The 20,000-nt window shown below is 43.7% G+C and overlaps 1 protein-coding gene across 1 annotated transcript in view; it reads left to right on the plus strand.

The window, feature by feature from the left end:
- Window positions 1-20,000, plus strand: part of LOC133420881 (disintegrin and metalloproteinase domain-containing protein 19-like) — a 203,996-nt gene that overhangs the window by 13,993 nt on the left and 170,003 nt on the right. Inside the window, 1 exon segment of the mRNA XM_061710762.1 lies at window positions 11,327-11,406. Within this exon segment, the coding sequence (XP_061566746.1) occupies window positions 11,327-11,406 (80 nt within the window).

A 20,000-nucleotide genomic window follows, 5' to 3' on the forward strand; every position in this document is an offset into this window, starting at 1 on the left:
GTATGGAAAAAAGCATTAAAAATCACAATAATCGAAGAATCGTGGCACCAATAATCGAATCGAATCGACAATCGTTATAATCGAAGAATCAAAGAATCGAAGCTCCAATAATCGGAATCGAATCATGAGGTACCCTTGTTTGCACACCCCTAATAATGAGAGCTGAACTTTGCTGACAAAACAGCTGAACTGCTGCAAAAAAATGTCTTGTTACAGTACAAGAAGTGCAGAAGGTCACTGTGGCATGAGACATTTTCAGACTCTGCAAATGAGCCAAAGTACGGTGTATGAAGTAGAGGATTTTTATAAATAAGTATGATTTGTGAGAAGTAGCTGCCGAGTGTTGCTTGAGAATGGAGTTAGAGACCCTAGTAACCGTTATCCATATAAGATCAGATAGACCAGCGGTCGGCCACCTGCGGCTCTTTAGCGCCGCCCTAGTGGCTCCTGGAGCTTTTTTTCTTCTTTTTTTCTTCCTTTTTTTCTCTTTTTTTCCTTTTTTTCTTCCTTTTTCCTTTTTTAATCTCGACATTTTTCTCGACATTTCGACTTTTTTCTCGACATTTTGACTTTTTTATCAAGATTTTACTTCCACATTAATCTTGACATTTTGACTTTTTTCTCAACATTTCGACTTTTTTCTCGACATTTTGACTTTTTTCTCGAGATTGTACTTCTACATTAATCTCGACATTTCGAATGTTTTTCTCAAAATTTTGACTTTTTTCTCAACATTTCAACTTTTTTCTCAACATTTTGACTTTTTTTCTTGACATTTTGCCTTTTGCCACCTTCATTCTAAGGCTTATACATACAAGGCTTTTAATTTTTTGCGGCTCCAGACATCTTTGTTTTTTGTGTTTTTGGTCCTTTGGTCCGTTTTGGGTTTCCGACCGCTGAGACAGACTGTAGAACAAAAAGTGTTGATGACTTGTGTGGTGCTGGAGAAAATGCTTTGGTAGCCTTTCCCAGAGGGGAGCAGTGAGAGGAAGGACTGAGCAGGTTGTGATGACAGTAGGGGGAATAGATGGTTTGACGCTGAGGGAAATCAGCTCCGGTGTTTTTAGTCAGTTCTGACACTTCTGACACCACCTGATCCAAAACTTAACAACAAAAAAGATAAAAAGGTCATCACCTAGATCAAATACTATTGGTAAGAGCCTCCTTTGGAGGAGTAGTGCAGTGGTCGATATGTTTCTGCAGGCAACCAGTTAGTTAACAGATCCAGTGAGGCGCTTCTTATTCGCAACCTTGTCAGCAGCAGTGAACCCGGCTTTTGGTCCGGGGCATAGTGCGAATTACGGGGGGGTTGGAATTAGTGATGCACCGATCGTTCGGTAACCGAAATTGTTCGGCCGAAAATGGCAAAAAAACACTTTCGGTGTTCGGTGGAATAAGTGGGAAAAAAACCGAACAATTAATAACGGCGTTGTAATATAAGGAAATACACTGGCCGCTCCGTAACTGTTGCGCACCACATAAATCGTTGGCCAACCAAAAACTAACCACATAACGCTCCCGTAATGGTTGCGCACCACATAAATCGTTGGCCAACCAAAAACTACAGCAGTGTGGAAGTATTTTAGAGTGGCAAAGAATAATACAAGAATGGCTGTTTGCAATGAATGTTCTGCTCAAATATCTAGAGGGGGCACATCTGCAAAGTCTTTCAGCACTACAAGTTTGATTTATCATTTGAAATGATAAAAAACCCTGAGCGCTTTAATGCATTTTTATTGTTTTAAGGCCTATGTTACAATGTTCAGTCAGTTATGCCTAACGTAAGCTCAATGATGGCCAAAAAATGTATTTTGCTAATTTATTTATTATAAGTTATTGTTCTTTGCTGGTATAATGTCTGCTGGAATATTTAAGAAATGCTGGGAAATTAAAAAATGTTCAGTTTTTTATGTTCAACAAATGTTTTGTACCTTGTAATTTTGTAAAAGATTTTTTTCTTTTAAAAGCATGCCTAAATCAAATTTATTTGATTTATGCAATGGTGAAAAAATTGGCAAAATAAATGAAAAACTGCGAAGAACCATGTTCGATATTGTTCGGTATTCGGCCAAGTGTTTATTATTTTCGGTTTCGGTCACAAATTTTCATTTCGGTGCATCACTAGTTTGAATTACAACCTCGACCCCCCCTAAAGGAGGGGAAAATAAGAAATTGGGGGGTTGAAACATTTATCTGTCTTATCAGTGTCATAAATACTGGTGCCTCCTAAAGCCCTGAGAGTGCTCAAAACTAAAACATTTTCTATATTAAAAAAAAGAACATGTCCGCTTAAGTTACTTAAGCATCTGCGGTAAGCAACGTCATGCTAGAATAAATGTTTTTTGTGGGAGCTCATTTTGATGTGCGGACATTGTTCTTTTTCTATATATGCCGCTTTTTTGTCCAGCGCCGTACTGGGTTCCCTTTATACCCTGGACTCTAGAAAATGTTGACCCCCCCAATTGTCATTGTATAATTTGCACTCTGGTCCGGGGGCTGTCCAGTTGTACTGGATGCTAAAAACCAGATGGCCTCCGTTTTTTAAGTAGCACAACTAAAATATTTAAATTTTAAACTTTGGTAGCGTGACTGGGTGCTACAACAATATAAACAATAGAGTGATTTACAGCTAGTTGTCAGGTGATACTAAGTAATCAAATAAGTCATTTGAAAATGTTTTTTTTCTTCTTCCAAAATGAGCTAAAGGTTTCTTGTCCAGCGTGGCTGAGCTCTCCTTTAGAGATAGGGAGAGAACGTTTCAGGTGGTTTGGATGGCTGGTTAGGATGCTTGCTGTTATTTTAAGTGGTTTGAAAGCAGATATCCATGCATCACCACGGAATATGCATGAGGCAAGATTAAATAGTTTTGCTGATATGAATAATATGAGGAGCCATGTTGTTTGTACCCCGACTCAACGTCAGTCCGTGCATCATTCCATCCCAACCCAAGCTGTTTTCACCCAGTGTAACAGAATCATATTATAATTGCAGATATTCAGCAGGGCCTTAATGGCAGTGTTCCAGCCAGGCTTTGCTGTGTGGTAAAGTACGGCAGTCATTTAGCTCTGAGGTGGGACGGCACGTCCGGCTGGTTATTTCATGCACTTGTGGAGCAGCAGTAGATCATGCAGGGAGAGCTGTGTGATGGAGAGATCATTCTCTCCAACCTCCGTCAGCTCTGCTCATTAATAGCCCCAATGTTTTCTGCAGAAAGGATGCCATTATCACAGACTTCAGACTAATCTCTCATTTTTGGATAAAAAAAAAAGAAGTAAATTAGAATTAGATATACAGGACTGTCTCAGAAAATTAGAATATTGTGATAAAGTTCTTTATTTTTCTGAGACAGTCCTGTATATCAAAAGTAACAAGAGACATGCATGCATTTCCTGTTCACTCTGCTCCATTCAGTATTTCTGCTACACCATTTTCTGAAGCCCTTAAATGTCACCGGAATGTTTCCCCCTCACTTTCTGTCACAGTTTCAGTCAAGTCCTGCTGACATTTATGGACTTCCTTCAGTGTTATCAATGACTGATGGTGACCTTTGCTTGAGGGGATAAAGCATAGTGATCTTTATCCAAGCTGAAGAAACCATGATGTCACTGTTAGATTTCAATGTTGTTAAACCCCGGGATACATTTCTGTTATCGAGCACAAACCAGAACAAATCTTTTAATGCTATGTGCTTTTGTCAATTGCTACGTTTTTTGTGTTGAGTCTTTGCGAAGGAGTTATTTATTTATGCACACTGCACAGATGAACAAAGCACACTTAACGGTAATTTGTACCACATGCAGACACAATCATCAAATACATCATAGCCATATTTTCATCAATTAATACAATTAATGAGTATATTTTCAATGAGCTGTGTAGGCCCATTTACTCAAAACAAAAACACACAATCAGTTATTGAATGATCCATCTAGGTAAGGTGGGAGTCATCTTTGTACAGTAAAGTAACCGTATAGGTATGTGAGCCAGACTGTCTGTTCCTTCAGGGTGATTGCATTCCTCCTGCCAGAGGATCAGTCTCATAAGATCAATCCTTTTCCTGCAAAGGGCACTTTCCACATGACTGATTGGAGCCTGGGATTCACACGCTGCTCAACCTGACAACGGCTCAGTCACGTTTCCAAACGACGCTTTGTCAAAAAAACACATGGGTCAAAGACGAATAATGATTTTCAACAGGTCAATGGTCGGACGGTCGCACCACATGACATTTTGACGCTTAAAACAACAACAAAATTCCAAATTCAATTCAATTCAATTCAATTTTATTTATATAGCGTCTAATACAACAGAGTTGTCTCTAGACGCTTTACAGAGACCCATACCCAGAACATGACCCCCGAGCAGTTATTACATAAACAATGGCAGGTAAAAACTCCCCTAGTGGGAGAAAAACCTTAAGCCAAACAGTGGCAAGAAAAACTCCCCTTTAGGAGGGAAGAAACCTTGAGCAGGACCAGGCTCGTAGGGGGGGACCCTCCTGCCGAGGGCCAGACTGGTGGGTCAGGGACGGCAACAGCACAGCAGGCAGGTGGAAGCAGCAACGGGATGACCAGGGGTGGGGACCGCAGGCCAGCACGCAGCTCCCGAAGCTCCGGCCCAATCAGCAAGTCCCAGGTTGGGGTGCAGGGTCGGGGAAAGACTTGTGCTCCGTAATGCAAGCTACAAGCCACCCACGACCACCTGCAGGACAAAAGAGAGAAAAGGGAGGAGAAGGGGGGCCAGCAACGGGATGACCAGGGGTGGGGACCGCAGGCCAGCATGCAGCTCCCGAAGCTCCGGCCCAATCAGCAAGTCCCAGTTTGGGGTGCAGGGTCAGGGAAAGACTTGTGCTCCGTAATGCAAGCTACAAGCCACCCACGACCACCTGCAGGTTCCGGTGTCCGGCAAAGGATGCTGCAACATGGACAAAAGAGAGAAAAGGGAGGAGAAGGGGGGGCACAAGAAACTACAGGAGCGACTCTGACACACTAAAGTTTACACTACCTAGAGATTTACCAACACCAGCTAGAGGTTTACTAAACACTAACTATAGGCTTTACTAAACAGAAATGTTTTAAGTTTAGTTTTAAAGGTGGAGGTGGTGTCAGCCTCCTTAACCCAGATTACTAGTATTTTTTATAAAATTCAAGTGAGTCCATATGTGGGACAAGTAGTTCATATATATGTTATTTTTTTATCCATTTAACCCTTTTTTGAATTGAAAAAAAGTCTGTTTTTCAGAAAATATAGGCGTCACGTCATTGACCCACATACGAAATGATGAAAACAAGAGTAATCACAAAACAAGAGTAATGTATTTGAAAATGGACTGAGGGAAGAAACTAGCAACGCAAGCCAAAAGTTTGCTACTGTCCTCACAATGACGTCAACCTATAGTGTCCAATTCCAGTCCTGCAGGGGGCGCTATCCTGCATGTTTAAAGCCTAATTTATGGTTCTGCGTTAAACCAACGCAGAGCTTTGACTTCTCCGTCACTCCATTTCTCTGCGGTGCAGTACCCCCCCAATGACACACTGACAAGCGTCTTTGAGCCATCTTTCACTTGTCCACACATAGTAATTGAGTTGTAGCTACATTTTAAGGGATTACTTTTGAATTGAGTATACTAGAAAATTTCAGGAAATGTTGATATGGGCATGCCCTACTGCCCATTCATCCCCTCTCGCTGCTTTGGTTTGGGGCTGTAGTGGTTGTGTTCGGGGTGGTTCTATCTCAGTTTGAGGGGTTGACGGTTGCATTTCATTCATTCCTGTGCTCCCCACAGGGGGTGTGGTTTAGGGTTGTTAATAAACCTTTGGTGATGGGGCCATTTGGCATGGATTTTGACATAAGATTTACTTAAATTCAGCTTCATGAAATTTGAATATGTTAAAGTCCACAGCGTGCCGAGTCTGGGAACATTCGTACGATGTCTCTACGATAACCTGTTGCCTAGCAACAAGCGTCCAAAGTCAAATGGAAATTTAACAAAAAGTGAAAGGTAAATATTGCAAAAACTGTAATAATTGGCATAATGAGGTTGTACGGCCCTTTAGTGCCAATCGGGCCGAGTGTTTGAAAGTTTGAACAATGTCTCTACGAAAAAGTTCGGCCGAGAAATAAGCGTCCGAATTTTCACCTTTTTTTTTGCTTTTTGGCATCTAGCGTTGCCACGGTAACACTTTTGACTGAGAAAAGTAATGCCCATCGAGGCACGATGGAGACGCATCCAACGATGTATGCCATGCATGGGTGCACGTTGCGGTTCGGGCCGTATTAACGGACGAAAAAAGAATGCAGAATAATAATTTTTCAGGTTTTTCCGGCCGTGTTTTATTTCTTGGGGATTTCTTTTTTCCACATCAGAGCGGGGTCATGCTGTACACCCGCTGGTGCGCAGTGGGACTTTTGCAACTTTAGCTTGTTAGCAAAATGCTAGCAACATTGCCCTTTGGGCCATTCTGGACGATTGTAATATGGTTATGCCACTACTTGGCATGCCCATAAATATACAAAGAAGTCAGTGATGTTACAGCTAAGATCATACTAGCCTTCATTACCAAGCTCTGGCGTAATTTGTGTTGTTTCAGTAGCCCGGACAAACCGGCTCTCTCAACAGAGCGTGTCAGGTTTAGCTCATCATTTCAATTCCAAATTGTCTGCACCAGAAAAAGTTGTCAGACTTTACTGAGGCAAAAGCTTGGAAACGACACTGGGATAGTCACCCGTCACATTTTCTTTTCTTCATTTTCTTATGCATGTAATTATGTAAATGCATACAACCGCTGGAGCTCAACGTGTCAGGCTGCGGCACATGATTATTGTCATTTTTCTTGTTGATTGACTCAGATATCAGGAAATAATCTCTAAACCCAGATAAGCTCCTTCATATTTTTTTTTTCTCAATAAAATGATGAAACAAACCCTGATGAAAGAAATCCCATCAAATTATCACATTTAAAAAGGTAGAACTGTGAAATCTGGTGTCTTTATATGAAATAAATGACGAGGACAGCAGACAAAGTGGCTTTGGTTGGAGATATGAGAGGAAACACTGCAGAATCACAATCAGGATAGGATTTATTTATCCTTTTCAAGAAATTGTTGTAATCCAGGGCTCAAATTTCAGGGTTCCTACGGGGGCTTGAAATCCTTGAAAGTGCTTGAATTTCAATGTTGTGTTTTCAAGGCCTGAAAAGTGCTTGAATTTTAGTTTAATTGCTTGAAAGTGCTTGAAATTATAACTCTGCTACTTTCACAAAATTGGGATCAGACTGTATAGTTTAGTTATTACAAGGAGAAATAAAATCAGTAAGATGAAACATAACTAGATGTTTACAGTATGATACCGTGTACATAATTGTGATAAAAAGCGGAAAAAATAATTATGAGTATACAGGACTGTCTCAGAAAATTAGAATATTGTGATAAAGTCCTTTATTTTCTGTAATGCAAAAATGTCATACATTCTGGATTCATTACAAATCAACTGAAATATTGCAAGCCTTTTATTATCTTAATATTGCTGATCATGGCTTACATCTTAAGAAAACTCAAATATCCTATCTCAAAAAATTTGAGGGAATTCTGGGAATCTTAATCTTAAACTGTAAACCATAATCAGCAATATTAAAATAATAAAAGGATTGCAATATTTCAGTTGATTTTTTAATGAATCCAGAATGTATGACATTTTTGTTTTTTTAATTGCATTACAGAAAATAAAGAACTTTATCACAATATTCTAATTTTCTGAGACAGTCCTGTAATATACCATTTTTCCCTATTTTATTTGTTTCTCACACTCCTCGTTAACCCATTTCCTCTTCCACATACCTGTTTATAAATAATTTTTTGTATTTCTTACATCTTTATTACATGACATTTCATAATACACGTCCTTATGCCTTCCAAAGGATTTTTATTTAGTGCATCTGAGAGCTGAAATGAAACCTCTGAAAACTCCAGTTCTTGTTAGTTTACTTCTAATGAAATATGGTGATGTCCTGCTTCTATCTGTGATTGAATACATGCCCTGGCTGTGGCGACGTGTATGAATCTCTCTCTTTGAAATTAAACATGCAGAGAAGTGCTTTTGTCAATTTGAAGTGAGCTCATGATTCATTCTCGGTAATCTATTCATCCTGTAGAGGGTTTATTCTGCAGAACTCCGCTGTTTCATCCACTCAAACCAGCCCAGTTAAACAAAATATAAAATGAGGGCTTTGAGAAAAGTTATGGTTTCCAAATGGCTGTGTTATTATTTATTTTCCCGTCATAATTAGCTTTTCAGAAGACTGAACTAGATGTATCACCAGGGGCCAGCTCAGTGGTTTTATGAGGGAACCAGAGGAAATTCAATTCAATTCAATTCAATTTTATTTGTATAGCTTCTAATACGACAGATGTTGTCTCTAGAAGCTTTCCAAAGACCCAGAACATAAACCCCCGAGTAATTATTACATAAACAATGGCAGATAAAAACTCCCCTAGTGGACCGCAGGCAGGTGGAAGCAGCAGCGGGATGACCAGAGGGGGGTGGGGGACCGCAGGCAGGTGGAAGCAGCAGAGGGATGACCAGAGGGGGGTGGGGGACCGCAGGCAGGTGGAAGCAGCAGCGGGATGACCAGAGGGGGTGGGGGGCCGCAGGCAGGTGGAAGCAGCGACGGGATGACCAGAGGGGGGGACCGCAGGCAGGTGGAAGCAGCAACACGACGACCAGAGGGGGGTGGGGGACCACAGGCAGGTGGAAGCAGCAACGGGATGACCGGGGGGGGTGTCGCAGGCAGGTGGAAGCAGCAACGGGATGACTGGGGGTGGGGGGTACCCGGACCGCGGGCCAGAACGCAGCTCCCGAGGCTCTGGCCTGCAAACATGCGCAAAAGAGAAAAAATGGGGGCCGGCACAAGAAACTACAGGATCGATGGACAAAAACGATAGCTATGAGATATTTATAATAAATAAAAATGGAAATGGAGAAGAGAGGAAGGGAAGAGGAGAGGAGAAGAAGGGTGAGAGGCACCACCCAGTGGATCATGTCGGTGCCCCCCTGCAGCATAGGCCTATAGCAGCATATCTACCACCAAGCTATATTTGAGACTAACTATTATAATCTTGTTCTATAGCTGCAACTATGACTACTGACTCTAACACACTAGAGTTTACACTATCCATCCATCCATCCATCGTCCGCCGCTTATCCGTTCCCGGGTCGCGGGGGCAGCAGAGAAGGCACGCCACCCTTTTCCGATGGAGAACCATGGCCTCGGTTTTGGAGGTGCTGATTCTCATCCCTGCCGCGTCGCACTCGGCCGCAAACCGCCCCAGCACATGCTGAAGGTCCCGGTCCGATGAAGCCAACAGGACAACATCATCTGCGAAAAGCAGAGATGAAATCCTGAGGTTCCCAAACCAGATCCCCTCCGGCCCCTGGCTGCGCCTAGAAATCCTGTCCATAAAAATTATAAACAGGACCGGTGACAAAGGGCAGCCCTGCCGGAGTCCAACATGCACCGGGAACAAGTCTGACTTACTGCCGGCAATGCGAACCAGACTCCTACTCCGATCATATAGAGACCGGACAGCTCTTAATAGAGGGCCCCGGACTCCATACTCACTCAGCACCCTCCACAGAATGACACGAGGGACACGGTCAAATGCCTTCTCCAGATCCACAAAGCACATGTAGACTGGTTGGGCAAATTCCCATGAACCCTCGAGCACCCTGCGGAGGGTGTAGAGCTGGTCCAGTGTTCCACGACCGGGACGAAAACCGCATTGTTCCTCCTGAATCCGAGGTTCAACTATCGGCCGTATTCTCCTCTCCAGTACCCTGGCGTAGACTTTCCCGGGGAGGCTGAGAAGTGTGATCCCCCTATAGTTGGAACACACTCTCCAGTCCCCCTTTTTAAACAGAGGGACCACCACCCCGGTTTGCCACTCCAGCGGTACTGTCCCCTTCCTCCATGCGATGTCGCAGAGGCGTGTCAACCAAGACAGCCCTACGACATCCAGAAACTTGAGGTACTCAGGGCGAATCTCATCCACCCCCGGTGCCACTGAGGAGCTTACGAACCACCTCAGTGACCTCGGCTTGGGTGATGGATGAGCACGCCCCAGAGTCCCCGCTCTCTGCTTCCTCAGTGGAAGGCATGTCAGTCGGGTTGAGGAGATCCTCGAAGTATTCCTTCCACTCTCCGACGTCCCCAGTCGAGGTCAACAGCTCCCCACCAGCACCATAAACTGTGCCGGCAGAGTACTGCTTCCCCCTTCTGAGGCGCCGAACTGTCCTCCAGAATTTCTTCGAGGCCGGCCGAAAGTCTTCCTCCATGGCCTCCCCGAACGCCTCCCAGACCCGGGTTTTTGCCTCCAGGACCGCCCAAGCCGCGGCTCGCTTGGCTTGCCGGTACCCCTCTACTGCGTCAGGAGTCCCACAGGCCCGGTAGGACTCCTTCAGTCTGACGGCATCATGTACTTCTGGTGTCCACCACCGGGTTCTAGGATTGCCGCCACGACAGGCACCGGAGACCTTGCGACCACAACTTTGAGCCGCCGCGTCGACAATGGAGGCAGAGAACATGGTCCACTCGGACTCAATGTCCCCCGCCTCCCCCGGGATCTGAGAGAAGCTCTCCCGGAGGTGAGAGTTGAAGATGTCCCTGACAGAGGGCTCGGCCAGACGTTCCCAACAGACCCTCACAATCTGTTTGGGTCTGCCCGGTCTGTCCAACCTCCTCCTCCGCCAGCGCATCCAACTCACCACCAGGTGGTGATCAGTTGACAGCTCAGCCCCTCTCTTCACCCGAGTGTCCAAGACATGCGGCCGAAGGTCAGATGAAACGACAACAAAGTCGATCATTGACCTCCGGCCTAGAGTTTACACTAACTAGAGATTTACCAACACCAGCTAGAGGTTTACTAAACACTAACTAGAGGTTTACTAAACACTAACTAGAGGTTTACTAAACACTAACTAGAGGTTTACTAAACACTAACTAGAGGTTTACTAAACACTAACTACAGGTTTACTAAACACTAACTATAGGCTTTACTAAACAGAAAGGTTTTCAGTTTAGTTTTAAAGGTGGAGGTGGTGTCAGCCTCCTTAACCCAGATTGGAAGTTGGTTCCATATTAATGGTGCCTGATAGCATCACTGTTGCCTTCATCAAGAAGATCAATAATTGCATTACTTGCACTCTTTTTTGTTGTTGTAAAGCAACAGTGTCGTGTGCTCAGCTCCAGGGATGTACAGTCGTGTCTCGATCAGTTAGCTCAGCATGTTCAAACTTCATCACGGCATTAATCTCCTCTCTTTATGTCCTCAGGGCTGCGCGGAGGAAAGACAGCAACGGCGCGGTGGCTTTCTCAAGGCCGGACCAAGAGGGAGGCGGAGACCACACCAAAGGTCAGATTATACCTCATCTTTTAATGATTGCTGACTTTGGCCAGTGTTTTCATTGTTCACGGAGATATATGTGGTTGGTAACAACACTAAAAATCTTCTCTCTAATGTGCAGTTTAATGTGTGACACAACCAAGGGGCAACATCCAGTTTTCTGGGTTAAGTTCTAATAGAAAGTAGGAAAAATTGCAGTTCTTTTCAAAGTTTGGGGTTGACTCTCATGTTAAAATGTCTAAATTTGTAAAAATAATAAACATATTTAATAGGGATTCTGCGATCTGATCCGCGGATGGAAAATATTCTGCGATCCAGCCAAAAAACACGGATCGGATCGGATTGCAGTGCAGGGGAAAACTCAGATACTAGCACTAGCACTGCGATACTAGCACTCCATTCAAAAATTCAATTCAATTTTATTTATATAGCGTCTAATACAACAAAAGTTGTCTCTAGACGCTTTCCAGAGACCCAGAACATAAACCCTCGAGCAATTATTACATAAACAATGGCAGGTAAAAACTCCCATAGTGGGAGAAAAACCTTAAGCCAAACAGTGGCAAGAAAAACTCCCCTTTAGGAGGGAAGAAACCTTGAGCCAGACTGGGGGGTCGGGGACGTCAGCAGCACAGCAGGCAGGTGGAAGCAGCAACGGGATGACCAGAGGGGGGGGGGACCTCAGGCAGGTGGAGGAAGCAGCGGGATGACCGGGGGTGGGGACAGCAGGCAGGTGGAAGCAACAGCGGGATGACCGGGGGTGGGGGCCGCAGGCAGGTGGAAGCAGCAACGGGATGACCGGGGGTGGGGACCGCAGTTAGGTGGAAGCAGCAACGGGATGACCGGGGGTGGGGACTGCAGGCAGGTGGAAGCAGCTGCGGGATGACCAGGGGTGGGGACCGCAGGCAGGTGGAAGCAGCAACGGGATGACCAGGGGTGGGGACAGCAGGCAGGTGGAAGCAGCAACGGGATGACCGGGGGTGGGGACTGCACGCAGGTGGAAGCAGCAGCGGGATGACCGGGGGTGGGGACCACAGGCCAGCACGCAGCTCCCGAAGCTCCGGCCCAATCAGCAAGCCCCAGGTTAGGTGCAAGGTCGGGGAAAGGTTGAGAAGGGGCAGGGCCAGGGAGAGGAGTCTTGACGGACAAATCTCTCCCCCGCCTGACCGGGCCGTTACCCTGCCCCTCTCACTCCCACGCTGCAGGTTCCGGTGTTGTGCATTCAGAGATGCTCTTCGCCACCGGCAGAGAATGCTGCACCATGTACAAAAGAGAAAAAAGAAAAGAAAAGGGGGGCCAGCACAAGAAACTACAGGAACGATGGACAAAAATGATAGCTATGAGATACTTATAATAAATAAAAATGGAAATGGAGAAGAAAGGAAGGGTCATGTGTTACTTACCAGCTGGCTTTTATGGGACATTCACTTTTCTATGAGTTGTTGCCTGTTTTACAACATTTGCCAGTTGAGTAGACGACTTGCAAAAGTGACTCACTATTCCATCTAAGCCGGGCTCCTTTGAACAGAGAAACAGTGAGAACACGGTTGAAAGAGGAGCTATTGTACTGTATGCCGATGCATTTCCAATCAAAGCATTTCAGAGAAATTAAATGAAGGGAAACTGTCCTCTTTTGAAAAAGGGGCAGGATATGTGTACTTTAAGCACTACAGTCAGCCTGAAAGATCAAGCAGAAATCAATAATGTGCTGCCAGCTTTGTGCTCCAGCCCTGCGAGGGAACAGATCCAAAGCAAACACTTGGCAGCTCAGAGCTAGGGGTAGGAACTTCTCTGGAGGAAGAGAACTCTAGTTTCTATCAGATGTTGGAGCTCATGGACCATGGCTGTCACTCAGTCACAAGTATGACATTTCTACTAATATTTGTAATCACTGTGATTAGTGTCATCATTGGATTTTGCTCATTTTATGCCACTTTTAAAAGCCCATGAGTACAGTCGATCACACAACAGCTCTCTCCCATTTTAGATGCTTTCGAATTGCTCAAACTGGAAGTTTACGCTGCCACTCAGTCTTTCTGCCACTCAGTCTTTCTGCCACTCAGTCTTTCTGCCACTCAGTCTTTCTACCACTCAGTCTTTCTGTCACTCAGTCTTTCTGATACTCAGTCTTTCTACCACTCAGTCTTTCTGACACTCAGTCTTTCTACCACTCAGTCTTTCTACCACTCAGTCTTTCTACCACTCAGTCTTTCTGTCACTCAGTCTTTCTGTCACTCAGTCTTTCTGATACTCAGTCTTTCTACCACTCAGTCTTTCTACCACTCAGTCTTTCTGATACTCAGTCTTTCTACCACTCAGTCTTTCTACCACTCAGTCTTTCTGATACTCAGTCTTTCTACCACTCAGTCTTTCTACCACTCAGTCTTTCTACCACTCAGTCTTTCTACCACTCAGTCTTTCTACCACTCAGTCTTTCTACCACTCAGTCTTTCTGATACTCAGTCTTTCTACCACTCAGTCTTTCTACCACTCAGTCTTTCTACCACTCAGTCTTTCTACCACTCAGTCTTTCTACCACTCAGTCTTTCTGATACTCAGTCTTTCTACCACTCAGTCTTTCTACCACTCAGTCTTTCTACCACTCAGTCTTTCTGTCACTCAGTCTTTCTGACACTCAGTCTTTCTGACACTCAGTCTTTCTACCACTCAGTCTTTCTACCACTCAGTGGGCGTAACCCGCTGTGAAGTCTCATCTGTGACGTCATGCGCATTCCCTCTATAGAATAGAATAGAAAGTCTTTATTGTCATCATAATAATATAATGAGATTAAGCAGCAGCTCCATACAAGTTCACACATGTAAAATGTTATGTAAAAACAAAATAAAAAAACAGACAATATAAATACATATACACTATAAAAATGAATGGATGAAAGAATATTGCAGAGGGGTCACCAATCCTGGTCCTCGAGGGCCGGTGTCCTGCATGTTTTAGATGTTTTCCTGCTTTAACACACCTGATTCTAATGAATCATCGTCATCAGCTTGTCATCCAGGTCTGCACAATTCTCTTAACGACACAGTCACTTTTATCACGGTGCAATGAAGCAGCGAAACATGTAAAACATGCAGGACACCGGCCCTCCAGGACCAGGATTGGTGACCCCTGGTTTAGAAAGTTTACAGCTTTGGGGAAGAATCTGTCCCTGAGTCTGTTTGTTCTGGTCCGTATGGACCTGAAGCTCCTCCCAGAGGGCAACAGGTCAAAGAAATGGAAACCGGGTTGGGCGTTGTCCTTTAAGATGTTCCTTGCCCTGCTGATGTCAGACAGGGAGAGCAGAGGGCAGCCCATGATCTTCTGATTCACACCCTGCCTCCTTCCCTGAACAGACGGCTGTCAAGTATTCAGCAGCAGCATGCAGTACGCTTGATCAAATTATTTCTGTATATGTAATTGCTAACTTTTGATAGTGTTCGTATTTTGATTTTACAGTAATGCATTGCTACTTCTATGAGCACATGGCAAAGTGGTGCAGCACCAATGGTACACAGCAGGAGAGGAAAGATTGAAAACAAAAATTGTACTCAAGTAAAAGTACTGTTACTTCAGAATAATATGACTCAAGTAGAAGTAAAAAGTAGTCATCCAAATAATTACTTGAGTAAAAGTAAAAAAGTACTTGGTGAAAAAACTACTCAAGTACAGAGTAACTGTTGAGTAACGTCTGATTTATTTTTTAACACAACCATTCAAACAGACAAAAGTACAAAATAATCATCTTCAGGCAAATTAAATCAATAAAATAATAAAATTAATTAAAATGAATAAAAAATAAAAATAGCTTAAATTAAAATAATCTTAAAGTAAATTCAAGTACTTTAATAAATAATAAAATAAATAAAATAATAACAGAATAAAAAATGAATTAAGTAGCACAAAATTTTCAGCCTTTGTACTTTTCTTTTTTAACCAGCAGAACTAGAACAAACATGAACTCATAGAAACTCTGTGTGTGTTTGAGTCTGTGTAAATGTGACAAAACATGCAAAAACAAACATTTTTCCCAAAGAATCACCCAGTGATGTCATGAGATTGACGCGTACGTGGATAAAAGGGATAAAAGAAAAGTAACAGCTCAACGTAGCCTAATGTAGCGGAGTAAGAGGAACAGTCTCTTCTTCACAAATCTACTCAAGTAAAAGTCAAAAGTATAGTGATTCAAAACTACTCCTAAAAGTACAACATTTCCCAAAACTTACTCAAGTAAATGTAACAGAGTAAATGTAACTCGTAACTACCCAACTCTGGTCCCTAAAGCTGCACATCTTCTGCAAACAAATCAAACATCTTTAATTGGCCTGGCATGGACACAGTGCAGGAAATAAAGAGAGATACAATCGACCCCCAGTGATTTTCCTGCTGCAGCTGCAGGAAACACAGCTGCTGAAACTCTGCTGTCCCGCCTGATTGACAGTGACATGTTAAGCAACGCTGGGACTGCTCAGCCCAGGAAACATCTGGTTCCTTCCACACATCAGCTCTGTTGAGAAATAAACTGTTTAGCTGCATCTCTCCAGCTGGACTCAGACTCATGACAGCAGTGCTGCACATTTACACACCACTGATAATAGTTAGTAACAGTTCATTTTCAGCTGCAGTAGAAAACCTTTTGCATGCAGGCCAAATGATCTGTATTACATTCTTACACACAATAACCAATATTTGAAAGGTGTCTTTATTCGTGACATCAGAGCATCATAAACAAAAGATATTCAAATAAATGTAGAGTATTTATGAATGTTTGTGAGCTTTTGACTGAAGAGTCTAAACCTAAGATTCATTCGAAAACAGACTTAAAACATCTGGCCAGTTTTTTAAATTAATTCTGAAATGCAATTTTAAGAACAGAACTTGCTTCAGTGGTGGTTCCTGAAAAAAGTCTCGAAAACCCCAATATGAGCCCTGGGTTACTCCTTTTAAAACCTGAATATTGGGTCATGTAAACACCAAACGGAATATCCCCATCAAACGGAACAGGAATTAGTTTTCTGCACATGCTCTGTTCACAAGGAATCCTGGTCTTTTGAGTCCAGGAAGTTCTTCTAAACACGGAGAAACCAAGACCAGGAGGAGACTAATCACTTCATAAATGTAATGAAGGATATGAACATTTCTGCATTTGTAGACGGTAGAAAGTACCGGGATAGAAGATTTACAATAAGCTGAGAGAAAAGTTGCGTGAAGCAGCATTTGTTTTGAATTTGGATACAGGAAGAAGAAGCAGAAATGACGGTAATTGTGTCATCACGTTCTCCGTGCGTCGCTGGTTTGATCCAGATATCCCCAATGATTAATTACCATGTAAACGGAATATTCCCAATGTTTCAGTAACCAGAATATTAGCAATAACCCCAATTTAAACGTAGTCATTGCAGTTAACAATACATTATTCAACTTTTGTGTTTCATTCCAGCTGTGGGAAAATAGACAATAGTTTGATTTCCCAGCCCTCACTGAAACTTATTTGATGGAAACATTTGGGTGTGTGTGTATTCTATGTCAGGGTGGGCTAGACGCTATATAAATAAATTGAATAGTATCATAGCAAAAGTGAACATAGTGTAGCCTGAAAGAAGTGAATAGAATTACTAACACTGTGACTTGAAGCTGTCCTGTAAATGTGCTGTTTCCAACATCAAGGAAAGGCTTTGCTCTAAGATGAGTGAAAAATCCTTGAAGAACAAGGAAAGAAACTTCATAGGAAAACTTGAATACATATTGCATAGAGGGGCTGGTGATCTCTCCAGGGCGGACCCTTTCCTTTGGGCCAGAGAAAGCTGGGATCGCCTCCAGCAGACCCCCGGGGCCTTATCGCATCATTTCCTTTGCCACTTATGAAATCTTTACTGTTGGCGACAGCGATAAGCTCAGGAGTGTGTTTGATAATCTTTTGTCTCATCATTTAGCATCAGTTACTGTGAAATTAATTTGGCTTTGTTATGTCCCTACGGATCAAAAAGAAAGATGTGGTGGTGTGTAAAGCCCTTTTCACTGAGAGGGCGCAAAGCGGCGACCGCCGCCAGCTTTCCAATTCATTGTGTGTGTGCTACCGCGGCGCAAGAGCGGACCGCTCTGCCGCCGAGCTCGGCGGTGCGCGAGAGGGCGCCTGCCTGCCCGAATTGAACATTTTTTTAATTTCACCGTGCCGCGCTGTGACGACATCTCGACAAGTCCAATAGGAGAGAAGGTGGTGGAGGCTACTATAGTACAAAAGTTAAAATTAAAAAAAAAAACACATGACAGTTCTGTGTCAACATGATCCGCAGGTTTGTCGTGTTGCTGTTCGGCGTGTACTACAGTACAAATGCACAAGTGAGCCTTTATGGTGCTGCTAAGTTTAATTGCTCAGTTCATTTCTATGTGAAGTAACATGCCACGTGTTATAGGCGTGAAAATAAAAATAATGAAAAATTGCCAACATGTATTTGTGTATTTCTACGTCTTACTGAATCAATATTGAAGCATTTAAATCAATATCGAATCAAATCGAAACCTAAAGAATCGAATGGAATCGTGAGGTTCTTAAGAATACCCAGCCGTACCCGTGACCCTGCAAAGATAAACGGGTGTAGAAAACGGATGGATGTGTGACCCTCGTCACTGATAAGTCACATAATGGGAACACTTCAAGGACTTCAAGGTTCCTAACCAATCTGAATCTGTAATCTAAACAGAACAGCAACATGCAGACATTATAAATGTTTCCTCCTCGACTGTAACGTTTCCCATTGGAGGATACAAAACTGATAGTAACAGCTTACAGACAAAAAGAGGCACGTTTTGTTGTTGGTCACAACTGTCTGTAGAGTACGGTTGTACAGGGCTGACATCCACTCTCAAGACAATTATAATAAATTAGCCTAATTATCTCCAAAAGTTCTGCTAAACATAAATTGTATTGTAGTACATTCTGAAGGATACTGTGTTACGTCTTCCCGTCACGTTAAAGGCTACACACTTGTTGCTTGGACTTGTGGGACTAACTGATGTTTTGTAACTACGCTGTTACTCCAGTTTTGTGACTACTCTACTACTGGCACTAATCAGCATTGCTTTTATTTTATTTTTTATATATATCTATAATATTGATTGCTTTTTTGTCCCCTAAATTAATGAAAGAAATATAAGATCAAAAATAGTGTCTGGAATTAGACAAACGACAGACATTTTGCTAACAACGGAAGCTGCATATAATAGTTTATTTATGGCAAACTGACGGTGCTTTCAAACTGTTAAGTATGTCCTGGTATGTAAATAAGAGAAAGTAAGCAACCAAAGGACATTTTAACACACTGGTAATCTTTACAAGCACGGCAACATTTCAGCTATGGACCTTATTCTATGAGACATTATTCCAATAATTAGCTCCATTGAACATTTACCGTATTTTCCGCACTATAAGGTGCATCTAAAAGCCTTTAATTTTCTCAAAAACCGGCAGTGTGCCTTATATATGATCATTACGGTAATTTCTGTTACTGTAGTCAGCGGGATTGTGGGTAATGTAGTTGGTGTTGCCGAAGTAACGACGCTAAAAACGTCGAGCTTAAAGGGGACCTATTATGAAAAACATGTTTTTTCTTGTTTTAACATATATAAAGTGGTCTCCCCTCACCCTGCCAGCACAGGGGAGACAAAATACCATGAAATTCTGCAGGGTCTCTGACCCCCGCCTTACAGAGTCCCCCAGTGTCACGTGACCTTTTTTTGAGCCATTCTGAATCTGCGCCTATGGTGACGTCACCATAGTCACTCATTTCCATAGGTTCAGCCTCCGCTGCTGAAACCACGCCCACAACCAGCTCTCTGGCTCTGGCTGGAGCGGTGCTTCCTTCAGCCAGTCGGATCCGGGTTAAATCATCCAGGTTCCCGGGTGGTTTGGGAGCTGGGTCCTCGGGGGTCTGTCCCAGGTCGGACCAGCTTCACCCTCAAAGATTTTCAGCCAAATCTGTCGGTTTGATCCCCGGTAACGGGCGATGCGCAGAGGATGCGCCCCGGAGCGATCTGTGCGCCCGCCGTGGGGTTGCGGCGCCCGTCGCGCAGCATCCGCCGGGCAGATCCGGCTGAAATTGCGCTGGTCGGTCCCCGGGAGTCCCTGCTACCAGTCCAGGCCGGTTCCTGCGGTCCCGGCCGGTCGGAACTGGTCAGATTCCCCTGTTAAAGCCGCGGTGATGCGCGCTGCTCCAGCCTACTTCCTGGTTCCCAAAGCGCGGTCCGTCCGACTAAATTGTCCAGGTTCCCAGCCGCTTTGGGAGCAGGGATTTCTGGGGTACGTCCCAGGCTGGACCAGCTTCACCCTCCGAGATTTTCATCGAAATCTGTCGGTTTGATCACCGGTAACGGGCGATGCGCCCCGGAGCCATGCTGGGCGCCCGGCGTGGCTCCGGGGCCAGCGTTCAGCATCCGCCCGGGCAGATCCGGCTGAAATAGTGCATAAATGTTATTTATATACAACTCATATTTTATTTTTTTAACAATAAAGTTTCCATTTGTGAAAATTCAGTGTTGTATTTATTTACAGGCTTGGGCTGCTCTGGCGGAGCGAGGTTTATTCTCCTCCCCTGCTACACGTCATTCAGGG

Source organism: Cololabis saira, chromosome 20 (assembly GCF_033807715.1).
Source record: "Cololabis saira isolate AMF1-May2022 chromosome 20, fColSai1.1, whole genome shotgun sequence".
NCBI lineage: Eukaryota > Metazoa > Chordata > Actinopteri > Beloniformes > Belonidae > Cololabis > Cololabis saira.